We start from the raw sequence: 13,886 nt of genomic DNA on the forward strand, positions 1-13,886 counted from the left end.
GTTTTCACCTCCACCTAGAATTCCCTCTCCCATCCCTAGCAGTGAAAATACTACTCATGTATCAAGGTCCATCCCAAATTCTACTTCCTTCATGAAAACATGCCTTATCTGCCCAATTTAATGTAATCTGCTCTTTATTTAAAATGCTTGGCGATCCTTTAATTTAATCTGAGGAAAGACAGTCATAATTGTGGAAGAGTATACTCTTACTGAAATGTCACTCCAAAACTTGGCAACATCATGTTGATTTGCTTGCAGGAATTCCGTAAACCATTTGATGGAGCGTTTGCTGCCCTTGTTTTCCGTCTCGTCCCTTTCGAAACGCTCATTGTGCTTGTTCACAGAGTAGTTTGTCAGGTGCATGTATAACTGGGTCTGTAACAAGTAAGAACCAAAGGTATCACCTATGAGACTCTAGAACCGTGAGATTTCACAGAAAAGAAAAGCATCCAAAGATGAAAGATGATTTTAAAGTTTAAAATATACAGATTGACAATTTCACAATTACTTTGAAAATTTCCAAATTAAATGGAATGGCACGTTTCCCTTAACATGACTGTAGTAATCTATATCTGCCACAGAGAGCATTAAAATAATAAGAATCTATAGAGTAATTAAATGAAAATGTAAAATTGTATATTGCTTAGTAAGAGAAATGCTCTTTTGTTCATTTTTTTGTTCGCTTTTTTGGTCACTTACAGTTTGGGGGTGTTTTTTTTTTAATTTTATTGATTTTTTACAGAGAGGAAGGGAGAGGGATAGAGAGCCAGAAACATCGATGAGAGAGAAACATTGATCAGCCGCCTCTTGCACACCTCCCACTGGGGATGTGCCCTCAACCAAGGTACATGCCCCCAACCGGAATCGAACCCGGGACCCTTCAGTCGGCAGGATGACACTCTATCCACTGAGCCAAACCGGTTAGGGCGGTCACTTACAGTTTTTACTCAAATTTGTGTTTAGGAATTTTCTGAGAGAACATTATAAGTCTTTGCAAAGAAACATTAAAAAATGAAAGCTCAAGTAAGTAGCATAAACCAAAAGACAGGACTAGCAAAAACAGCCTCTGCCCCATTCTTATGTGGAGGCCACGGTAACTTGTTAACAAGACAGAGTGCACTCAGAAGACAATGCTGCTCCCCATGCAGTGCTGTAGTGTCTGAATGATCAACAGCACATTTATGATGCTCCATATTAGAGCTGTTTTGTCTTTGCCTCTTAATATCCTTAGGTTTGCTGATAGTGTTTTTCTCAGTGGTGGGGAATGTCCAGGACGCCCGCGGGCCGTATAGGGCTCGTGAAATCATTTGGCCTGGCCCTGCCCAGGCATTAGGGGTGAGCTAATTAAGTGCTTGACTAAATATAGCAGGCTAATTTTTAAGTAGATAATTTTGTATGTCCCATGAATGATGTTATAAATATCCAAATGGCCCTAGGCAGTAAAAAGGTTCCCCACCCCTGTTCTAGACTATAAGAACCTAAGAGGAGGAACTTTCATTCATATAATCTTTAGACACAATGGGTTCTTTAAAAAGTACATGTTGAATCTATGAATCAAATCATAGATTCTGTTTGGTATCACTTACCAAATTGGACTCATTAGGTGGAATGTACTTCTCTGTTCCCATTCGCACAAGTCCATCGTGGTAGAGAAATATTTTTAGTGGATCACATGATGTTACCAGAATGTAAATTCGTAAATCAAACTTGTAGCCTTCCATTAGGAAAGGCTTGTCGATGTATTCTTGAACAATCAAATGATCCTGCGATGGAAGTTTGTCACCATTTCTTATCAAAGAAATCCTAAGTTTAGAAAAAGAATCAAAAGAACCATTTTATATGGAGTCAAGATGTTTGCAAAGTTATAGCTAATACTCAAAAAGAATACGGAGGAATGGATAACTCCAAAATCTGTGCCTTCACAAAAAACAGTGAATTGCAAAAGAATAAAAATAAGAAAGTTGTCAGAATCAACTTTTCTGGAGTTCTGGAAACTAACCAAAAGCTTGTAACAACCAGGGATCATTTAATCAAAAAATAAGTAAAAATAAAATTGAAAAAAAAATCACCACAGCTGAATTTATGTAAAACAGCTTTGTGGCATTTTAACTTACTCTGGTACCAACTCTCTACCCTCAGCTCACCATGGGCTTGAACATCAGCCCATGTTTCCAGTACTGATACTGATTCTAGAGGGAGCAGGATAGATCATATTCTGTTGGTGGCCTTGTTTTTTTAACCTGTGTAGTGGCTCCCTGGAGGACCTCAAAGGGGTTGTTTTTATCTTGCCTAAGTGGAAACTCTTCCCAGGCTGAGGCAGCTACTTAGGGAGGTAATTATGGAGAAGATTTAAAGACATATGTACTAGTCCCTGCTGCCTAACCATTGGAGGAAACAACAGACCTACTAAAAAGATTGGGGGGAAAGACTGAGGAATGAGAATCTTTGAGGAATAAGGTTTTGAAAGCTCAGACATATTTCTAGGACTCCAGAAGGCCATGTCCATGCCCAAAGGTAGGTGCCTGCTCAGGATCCTAAGATCCTAAGCTCTTAGCTCTGGCTAACCAGGGGGCTCTATACAAGTAAGAAGTAAAGGCTGAGCAGAGATATAATTGCCTAGTTGGACACAGAAGGCTTGCTCAAACTTAAACACACACACAATCCATCTGCAAAGACTGGGCAAAATTTTTTGGATGGGGGGGGTTTCCAAATGTTTAAGAAAATCTCTGTCCAATTAGTAGCTCACCACTGACCTAACACAACAAGAATTAGAGTAGCCACACACAACAAAGAATACAGACTTTACAAAATTATTTCAGAAACCCACTGTGCAAATAAGCAGCAACTACAACAAGCATGAACAATAACAACAACAAACCTACTGCCAGTTGATAATTTTGAGTTATCTCAAAGAGATAGAGAAGCTGAATTTCTGAGTTTCTACATTATAGTATTAAAAATGTCAAATTTTTAACAAAAAGATTATGGGTCATGCAAAGGAAAAAAGAAAGTATGACACATACACAGGAATATTATCAATTAACATAAAGTCTCTGAGGAAACCCAGACATTGAGCTTACTGAACAATCAACTATTGAAATCAACTATTTTAAATTTATTCAAAGAGTTAAAGGAAATCATGAAAATGCTATCTCACCAACTTGAGAATATCAATAGAGATAGAAATTATTTTTAAAGGGTAAGGGAGAGAACTCAAACAGAAATTCTGAAGTTGAAAAGTACAATAACAAAACAATAAAAAAATCATTAGAGGTGCTAAACAGAATATTTAGGAATGCAAAAAGAAAGCAAAACTTGAAGATGATCGGTTAAGATTAACTCGTCTAAGGAACAAAAAGAAAATAAAATGAAGAAAAATCAGAGCTTAAAAGTTCACCATCAAGAATATTAGCATACATATTTTTGGAGTCTCAAATAAAGAGGAGAGAGAAAGAGGGGTAAGAAGAATATTTGAAGAATTAATAGCTGAAGATATCTTAATTCCAAGAAAATCAATGAACTCCAAGTAGGACAAACTCAAAGAGATCCACACTGAGACACATAATCAAACTGTCAAAAGCCAAGGCAAAGAGTCTTGAAAGTAGCAAGATTAAAGCTACTCGTCATGTCCGAGGAATCCTCAATAATATAAAAAGCTTATTTCTTATCAGAAACATTGGAGGCCAAAATACAGTGAAATGACATATTCAAAGACCTGACAGAAAAAGAAAAAAAGAACTTTTAACGAAGAATTCTATAGCTGGAAAAACTATGGAAAATTAAAGAAGAAATTAAGACACTCCCAGATAAACAGAAGCTGAGGGAGTTTTTTGCTAGTACACCTGGCCTACTAGAAATGCTAAAGCAAATCCTTCAGGCAAAACAAAAGGATACTAGATAGTAACTCAAATACACACAAAGAAATAAAGATCGCCACTAAAGGTGATTCATGGTAAATATAAAAGTCACTATTAGTATAGTTTAAGTTTGTGACTCCTCATTTTTCCTATATTATTTAAAACACAACTGCATAAAACAATAATTATAAATCTACGTTATTGGATACACAATGAACAGGATGTATTTTGTGACAATAAAAGTGAGCAGAGCTATATAAGATCAGGGTTTTTTGTGTTTTGTTGTTATTGTTTTTTACTATTGAAAGAAAAATGATATTAATCCAAACAAGACTGTTATAAATTGAGATGTTAATTATAATCCCAAAGTAACCATTAAAAAATTAAAAATATAGTTAAATAAATGACAAGGAAATTAAATTGGTACACTAGAAAATTATTTAATATGTAAGAGGGCAGAAATGGAGGAATTAAGGAATGAAAACTATATTTAAGACATAGAAAACAAATAGCAAAATGGTAGAAGTAAATCTTTCCTTATCAATAATGATTTAAGTACAAATAGATTAACTCTCTTATTAAAAAACAAGATTTGGCAGAATGAATTAAAAAAAAAACACGATCCAACTATATTTTGTCTACAGGAGATTCATTTTAGATTCAAAGTCTCAAATAGGTTGAAAGTAAAGAAATGGAAAAGATATTTCATGCAAACAATAACCAAAATAGACTTTCAGATAAAAGTTATTACAAAAGACAAACAGTACATAGTGATTTTTTAAAGGCAATGCATCAAGAAGACATAATAATTATAAACATATATGCACCTACCAGCAGAGCTCCAAAATATATGAAGCAAAAACTGATAGAACTCAAAGAAGATGTAGATAGTTCAACAATTTACAACTGGAGTCTTCAACACCCCACTTTCAGCAATGGAGAGGACAATCAAACAATAGATCAGCAAGGAAATGGATATCCTCCACAGATGGCAGAGGTGTCCTTTACCTACTCACTGCATTACAGTGTGCTTTTTCAGCTATTTTTTATACTGTTGTCAAATCTGATTAATATTTCTGTATAATGTTTTACCACTAAGTGTATATCTATTATTTTTAACATTAAAATGTTTTACCATTATGTATATATATATTATTTTTAACATTATTTTTAACATTAAAATTGAGAAAAAATGTGAACTCCAATTATACCCACAAATTTTTTTCTTTGAGACTAACATAGAGCACCAACTTTACATTAAACAATTAACATAAAATCCCCACTAGTATTACATGTTTATTTTTTGAACTAGTAAACCACAGTTAAAAATAATGTCTGATTAGATTGTGATTGAAAATTAAAGGGAAATGTGTTGAATAGCTACAATTCCAAAAACCTTTATTCCCCAAAGCATTTAAAACAAAAGATTAAAATGACTCATGAGTTTTTATTAAAAGCAGACTCAGTTACATTTTTTTAAAAGTACATTGCAGAAAACTGACATAAGAAATCAAAAGGAAAGAAATATGAGTTATATAATCTATTCTCAGCTAGCATGTCTACTTCTTGGTATTTTAGTTTAATGTGTTCTACTTATTTTCAATCCAATCACCATGGGTACAGAGATAAAAATGAGCAAAACAGAGACAGACTCATAGCTGGAGAGCAGGCTGACAGCTGGGAAGGGGGTTTTGGGAGGCTAAAAGGGTGGAGGGTTTGAACATAAAAGAGAAAAAAGCTCATGGACATGGATAACAGTGTGGTGATTGCAGGGGAGAGGAGAGTTGGGAAAGATGGAGAAAGGTATAGGGGGGATAAATGGTGATGGACAGAGACTTGGCCTGAAGTGGTGAACACACAATACAGTGTACAGATAATGAGTTGTTGAATTTTGCACCTGAGACCTGTATAATTTTGTTAATCAGTGTCACCCCAATAAATTTAATAAAAGGAAAAAATGTATTTGTAAAGCAAAGAAGACACATGTAAGAGTAACTCCCTTCTCATTTCTTTCTCCAAGTCAATTTAGCTCTGTGGTATCCAAGATTACTCTAAAATTATTATAAATGCAAATTTTGTTTAAAAAATAGAAAACATCTTTTTTCCTTATTTGGTTGTCTCCTATTAAAGTCTTCCAATCTGTTTATTTGATTTTTAAATTTAATTACTGAAGCCTGTAGGACAGAATGAAAGGACTCATTAAATATTTAGTTCCAAAAACAGCAATGGGTAGAATCCTATTTTATCATATTTTTCATATTCGTACTCAACCATGAGTGAATACTCACATTTATTCCCCGACCCTCCAACTATACACACACACACACACACACACACACACACATACACACACTAAAGGTCCAGTGCACAAATTCGTGCACAGGTGGGGTCTTGCTGGCTGCAGGGAGGGGAGGGGACCAGGAGGTTGGCCAACTGGCCCTGCCCCTGATTTGGGGGTGGGGAAGATTGGGGGCAGGGGCCACGGGAGGTTGGCCGGCCACAGTGTGCATCATAGCAATCAGTCTTTCCGGTCGTTCTGGTCACTTGGCTTTTATATATATAGATATACATAATTTACAGGTGAAAAATACCTACCCATGACCCATTGCACCATTAGCTGGTTTTACTATAAAAGTTTTCTGCTTCCTTTTTTTCTTCAATTCTTTCATGTAGTTCTGGAATTGAGTATATTCAGCAGGGAAGATCCATGTTCGAGGAATAAAGGTATAATCCAGAGGCCGGGACTTGATCATTCTGTTAATTAGAAATAGTATAAAAAGTAATTTCTATTCAAACTTTTCTAAATTTTCTTCCTGTGATCCTGACATTTACTACAAGGATTTAAATCTCTCTATTCATCTATTGATTCATTCAGCAGATGTCTATTAAGCATCTACCATGTGCTAGGCACTATTCTAGACACTGGTGATACATCAGTAAAGAAAAATAGACACAGTTCTCTGTCCTACGTACTAATTTACTTATTAGTAAATCAAACATATATTTGAGTACATACTATGTGCCAGGCACTGAGGATATAAGTTAATATGGTTTCTTTTCTAAGAAATTTACATATAGGATATTAATTAAATACAATGTAATAGAGGCAATAAAGGCATATAAAGCAAGATAACATGGAAAAAGTCACTAACTGTTCCTCAAGAATAGGGATTGGCAGTAGGAAATGGCTCCTGGACAGGTGCCCCTTATATTGCTTCTTTAAAGATGATTTTGAGTTCTCTGGGTCACCTATAGGGAGCAGTTTTGATTGCCTTTTATTCTGTTGGTTTTTGGAGTTTAATTCCTTTTCTGAGAAAACTATGTGAAGCCTTTAGTCAGTAGAGGGATTTTTTATATGAACTATATGTGCTTATTCATGTGGTTTCATGGCTACAGTGTATGTCCTAGTATTTTTGTATTTGCTACAAATCAGGCTGCCTATTTGATACACAACTTAAAGATAATACTCAATATCAAATGTTTACTTTTTTGTTGTTTTTAATCCTCGCCTAAGGATACTCTTTCCATTGATTTTTTTTTAGAGAGTGTGGAAGGGAGGAAGAGAAGAGGGGAAGAAGGAAAGTAGAGAGAAACATTGATGTGAGAGAAACACATTGATTGATTGCCTCCTGCATGCACCCCAACAGAGCCATGGACTGAACTTGCAACCCAGGTACATGCCCTTGACTGGGAATCAAACCCACAACTCTTGGGTGCATAGGCTGATGCTCTAACCACTGTGAAACACCGTACAGGGCTAAAGGTTTACTTTTGATGAATCCCAAATGTTAACCATTTTGTATATAATGATTCCCAATAAAAATAAATTGAGAGAAATATTTTAAAATATTATATATTAAAGAAAATCTATTGTTTCAAAAATGTCTTTTTAATAAATATATGCAAGTCTTTTAATAGGTGAGCAAATAATGTAGCAGATATTGTCCCCAAATAAAATTAGTAGAAACTAAAACGAAACCATAGTATATAGTATGCAGAGAGGCAGGACCTAAACACATAAGCCAGTTGGCCTCCACAATTGGAGGGTCATACAGTTACCATATTTCAAGTGTTCTTTCGAGAGAACCCTGTAAGAAAGTTGTTTCTATTATGAAAAAAGGATATAATTACCAACTCCATGTGTCAAGCCCAGAATAAGCCAACAAGCTAAATAATCTTGGTACATTATTTATTGATTTCAGATAGAGGAAAGGAGAGGGAGAGATAGAAACATCAATGATGACAGAGAATCATTGATCGGCTGCCTCCTGCACACACACACCCCTCCCACTGAATGTCGAGCTCACAATCTGGGCATGTGCCCTCACTGGGAATTGAACCATGACTTTAACATTCATGAGTTGATGCTCAACCACTGAGCAACAGCAGCCAAGCTATTTATTATATTTTTAATAATGATATAAAATCAGATCAAGTTAAAGCTTGATTAGAACAATATAGTTTTAAATTAACCATGTAGTATTTATGAATAACATTCTTTCACATATATACTTGGAAAAAATTAAAGCACACAAATATTCAAGATAAATATTTAATTCCTATACACTTTTCAATATCCATCTCAATTTCATTCCTCCAGAAAGCGTTCCCTGCCCACTCAAAAATAATCTCTCCCCCTATCTTGGTCACCACCAGACTTTGACTCTACCTCTAACACAACTGTACTGTATGTGTCGGTTTTCCTCTCTTACTAAAATGTGAGTTCTAGGGAAGGACTAGGCCTTATTTATCATGTTTACCTCACAGTTAACAGTCTCTAGGGGAAAAAATAGACATTCAAAAATATCTGTTGAGTGAATGGATGTATAAACTTTCACTTGGATACAAACAGATATTTTGTTAATTGTACACATAATTTTACTAACCTTTCTCTGTGAAAGATATCTCTTAAAAATTTTCTCAATTTATCACTCAAGTTTCTTAAACTAAAATAATGTAATCAGTAGAGATATAAACTGCATAAAAATTCTACAATTCATTCAGTACTTGAGTACCTGTGAACTGTTTTTCCCATGAAAGCATATTGTTCCTCTAACAGTGGCCTCAGAAATAAATGTATGTGCATGTATATCCCTGGGTGGGCATGTACAGTGTGGGGCAAAAGTAGGTTACAATTGAGGTTTATAATTGTCCATATGGAAAAATACAATAAATAACAATGCAAGAATGAACGGTGTTTCACAAACTCACAACTGTAAACATGTTTGCCCCACCCTGTGTATATGTGGTCTACATGTATGTGCGCGCATACATGCACCTACTACAGTGCCTGGCACATATTAGATGCTCAGTAACCAGTATATGAATACACAGATGCACACACACCATAATACAACATATTAGATCCTGCAAGGTTTAACTGAAAATAAATAAGAACATATTGAATAAACAGTAAAAAGAACCCTGAGATTCTAGAACCCAAGATTCTGCTCTAGTTCTGCTACCAACTATGTGTTGACTTTGTGCAAGATATTTCTGACCCTCAGTTACCTCCTCGGCAAAGTGCAGGAATGGAACCAGAAAACTTTTCAGACCCTCCTAGATCTAAAATTCTCTCTCTTCCATCAAAGTATCATTTTAAATCAATGTACCTTTGTAAAAGATAGCACTCTAATATTCAAAATGTAAATTTATAACAGGTTTATTCTATTATAAGAAAATGAAGATTACTTGGTCATATTTCTTGCTAAGAAATCTTTCCTACAGATCTCCCCCATTCCTGGAAAATGGTTGATCCTCTGGAAAATAAAAAGGTAAATATTAATATCCTCATTGACTTAATGAATATAGTCATTTATACTATAATACAGTTACCACCATCTTTTCATGTTTTAATAAACTGACAATTATTAATGTAAAATATTTAAGTTAAGTGACCTATAATGAATTAAAGAATCTATAGTAATTGATTATATAGAGAATAAAAATTGCACAATTTTAAAGAAATCAAAAAAGGGTGTTTATAATGACATTAAAGTTATAATTTTTGGTGTTGAATAACTGGTAATTAATTGTCTAAATTATCTTTTACATTCTAAATTTACTATAGTCATACAGATAAGCATTGTAGAAAAACTAGTGAAAATGGACTTATTCTTTTTCCTGCAGTAAATTCTGTGTTACCCTCTATACTAATGGAAGAAGAGCTGCATAAAATGTGAACTGTCTAAAATTCCATGCATTTGACTTTTTTAATATGTTTGTATCACATCCTGAAAATAAAAGAATGAAGCCAGATATATAACGGACATGGAACTGCCACGTCATGATCTCGCTAGGCCATTCCACATGACTCATCTTTAAGCATAATGCAAAGCACCAGTTTAATAAAGGTTTTCTTCTATCAATTCTTACTTAAAGATGCAAAGAGGTTAAAAGTTACATCTGAAAGGATGCAGACTTCATGCAAAGTCAGTACTGCACAGCAACACAACAGGCTATTCAGGTGAGATTGTCAACATAGCAAGAACCCTATCTAAAGAAAGCTATGAGGGAATGTATGTAACTTTCCTCATGGCCACTGATGGGCCATGACTAACTCCCCACCTGGTAGTTTTGCAGCTCTGCAATCTTCTCCTGCTGAACTGCGGCGTCACACCATATCAGGTTACTGGTTTCATCCTCGTCTGAAGTTTTCATAAATCCCATTTCATCTATTACTAAACGAACTGCAAGTAAAAGGTTAAGTTAAACCAAAATTAAAATACTTCTGAAACATATCCAATGGGGAGACATATTTTGATATGTATAAATTTTAGCTCAAAGTGTTTTGTTGGCAAAATCTCCATTAGTTATAGCATAACCTTGTTTTGAGGTATAACAATCTATCTAGGGCCAAATTATACTCAGCAGTAACTGAGAACTGTTTTTAGGTTGCACCCAAAATCCTCAGAGATTTAACAGGGACATAACACTGTTAAAGAGCTCAGTGATTATTCACAGCACAAGGAGAACATATGCACAGCTGAGACAACACCTCTATCAGCAAAATGTACTTTCCTGGCTTTTTCATGACCTTGGGCTGGGTACAAAAGGGAAAAGGGAAAAATAGCCCCTGGTCATTAGATCATTAGACCTACTTTCCACCTCCCCTAGTTCCAATTATTTTTAGCAATTAAAACCAAGTCAGCATGTTGACTCAGGATGCAAAATAAAAAAAGAAGAATTCACTGCACAAATTCAGAAACTGACTCTCTCCTATCTGCAAACCCTCTAATCTTACCGAAAAAGAGATCTGTGCTCAGAGGAAACCTTGTTTGTTAGTACAAACTAGTTATGGACTCTTCTCTAATTTAGATATTATAGTTAACATATTGACATTTTTCTTCCAATAAATTTCAAGTTCCTTCTTGCCTACAATACAGGTAAGCAAAATACTTATTTGTAAAAGTTTTACTTTTACTGGCATCCAATATGAGGAGAAATGGTACAAAGCAATCAATTGTCTGAATTTATTTGGCTCAAGTATGATACTGATGAGCAAACACTTGTTGGTCTCAAATCCTGGGGACACTTGTTTGTTTAGCAGCTGAGGAAAAAGAAAGAACTGTTTATGCAACAGTGCCCAGTACACAGGCATAAAAGAGGACAGTGACTGGCGGTGGATGCGGTCGGGGAGGGGATTGTGAGCTGAAGATGCTGTTTGACATGAGATGCCTGATGAAACTCAGGCTGTCTGAAGGCCAGGTGACAATGTAAGTCAGGGAAAGGGCTGTTCCTCTCTCATCTGCCACAGACCACCAGGCAGCTGTGGCGTCCTGGGGGCTCAGGAGCTGCTGTGCCCCCTAGAGGCCATAAGGAGGGCCAGGGCAATAGCGACACAGCCTGGGAGACCCCTTTAACTGGCTCACAGGCAGAAGACAATGAGGTCAGACCAGCAGCTCAGGAGCAGACCTGTTCCTGAGTACATGAGACGCATTGTGTGGGCCTCTCAGAAATTACTGGGAAGACCTTGATGAGAGAACGGAACCAGAATCAGTATGGAGAACACTAACACAACATCAGCCCTCTGAACACTTCCTAGGAAAGTGAGAGGGAACTTCATTTAAACACTCTCCTTTAAATCAAGGTTCCTTATGAACCCCATGAGGACCTTCAAAGTGAGAGGATGAGTTAACACCACCCAGCTATCACTTTTTAAAAATATACTTTTATTGATTTCAGAGAGGAAGGGAGAGGGAGAGAGATAGAAACATCAGTGATGAGAGAGAATCATCAATCAGCTGCCTCCTACACGCCCCACACTGGGGATCGAGCCCACAACCCAGGCATGTGCCCTGACCCCGAAATCCAACCGCAAAGTCCTGCTTCGTAGGTCAATGTTCAACCACTGAGCCACACCAGTGGGGCTATCAATCATTTTTATGAAGGCCACCTTACTCTCATTTTTTCCTTCTGAAAAAAACGCTGCAGATAAGCCCTGAACCTTTCACATCTCGTCCTCTCACATCAACATGCTCAGTGTGGTTCCCTCTGAGGAACACCTGTTGGAACAGAGTGTTGGGGGACCTCAATCCCACTGAAATATTTCAATGATTGTTGCTGAGCTTTGATGAATTAATGTAAATGAAAACGAGATTCTCAAATATTAATAAAGGCTACAAAAATTTAATATCCTTGAGGTTCATATGATTTTCCTCAATTCTTTTAATGCAAAATAACTAAGAAAAGAGGAATATTATTTGAGTGCTTGTTATTCATAATGAGTTTTGCAGTGCTGGGCAAAAGTATCTTAATTTCAAGCAATTAATTCTTATCTGCTCTCTACACTGCAGATACTTTTTAGACAGAAATACTGGAATTTCATTAATAAAAAGCAACAGTATCTTTAAAAGATTTATTTAAAAATGAGAGAAATGTTTTTACTCTATTCTTTCTCAGGTTCTCATTGTTTAATAAAAATCTCAAATTTTAAACTGTTCAATTTCTATTTAACATTTTAATCTGTTTAATGTTCTTATCATTTTATGCTTGATTTTAACATTGAGTTTAATCAAAATCATTCTAAATAATAACTAAAGTTTTTCATTTACACTGATGCTCTATTTGATTATCAACATGATAAATATCTCATTAAAAAATAAAATTTTATAAAAGGCATTTAAAAATCCATTACATAAAAAAGAGTCTCTCTCTGAATTTCTACATTTTTTTTCAACATCAAATTAGACTTTCCAACAGGTATGACAATCTCATGATTTTGAGAAGACCTACCAATTTCAAACTTTGTCCCAGCAACATTGGCTGTGATTGTTCCCTTCTTTTTCTTCTTTCTGACTCTCCTTTTCAGTGTGCTTTGAAAAGGCAGCTCTGTACTCAGATCCAAGGCAGAAGGCCCCTGAATAACTTTAAGAGAAACGTAAACCAACCAAATATCATTGAAATAATAAAAATTCCATACCAGAGAACACAAATGCCCTCCCGAAAAATGTAAAATTTTAAGTTCTGGTTCTTTAAGAATCCCCAATTTTTAATTGTTATGAATAGCCAGCAGTGATGATCTATAATCTGTATTCTGTGATGTGATGAAATCAGTCAGCTTACCTCTTTCTTGAGGCAGAGATGGCATTATTGCCGCGCCAACTAGCAAGCAGTGTGTGCTCTGTACCAAGCTCTCAGGACCTCTGGAAGGCCCGCATTCGTCTAAGTAGGATATGGCTCCAAACCACGGAAAGTGCCTATCATATTATCTTGGTGGAATACTCGGGTTTCAGGGCACTGAAGTTATGGGAAAAGAAGATACCTGCAGGGATTTTAAAACAAAGCCATTTAGAAAACAACTTTTATGACATTTTGTGTCATCTACCAATACTATTTTTAAAATCCAAGTAAAAGTGAAAGTTAATGTACTCAATCAACACGTATTTGTTAATTTATTAAACCTTATGTAAAATGCCAAGTGATGGTTCCCTGTCCTAAAAAATGCAGTCTAGAGGAGGAGGTTTTATTTAAGTCACATATCATATTTACATACAATAAATAACATGCCATACACAGACAATGGCAACA

General features: G+C 35.7%; 1 protein-coding gene across 1 annotated transcript in view; it reads right to left on the bottom strand.

Annotated features, from left to right (window-relative positions):
• Nucleotides 1-13,628, bottom strand: part of TTLL7 (tubulin tyrosine ligase like 7) — a 94,570-nt gene extending 80,942 nt beyond the window's left edge. Inside the window, exons 1-7 of the mRNA XM_023751784.1 lie at nt 13,422-13,628; nt 13,092-13,223; nt 10,425-10,546; nt 9,549-9,616; nt 6,453-6,611; nt 1,587-1,803; nt 211-375 (exon numbers count right to left, since the gene is read on the bottom strand). Coding sequence (XP_023607552.1) covers nt 211-375; nt 1,587-1,803; nt 6,453-6,611; nt 9,549-9,616; nt 10,425-10,546; nt 13,092-13,223; nt 13,422-13,446 — 888 coding nt within the window. The 5' untranslated portion in view covers nt 13,447-13,628. The remainder of the gene's footprint in view (nt 1-210; nt 376-1,586; nt 1,804-6,452; nt 6,612-9,548; nt 9,617-10,424; nt 10,547-13,091; nt 13,224-13,421) is intronic.
• Between the last annotated feature and the right edge of the window lie 258 nt (nt 13,629-13,886).

Source organism: Myotis lucifugus, unplaced genomic scaffold, assembly GCF_000147115.1.
Source record: "Myotis lucifugus unplaced genomic scaffold, Myoluc2.0 scaffold_25, whole genome shotgun sequence".
Classification (NCBI taxonomy): domain Eukaryota; kingdom Metazoa; phylum Chordata; class Mammalia; order Chiroptera; family Vespertilionidae; genus Myotis; species Myotis lucifugus.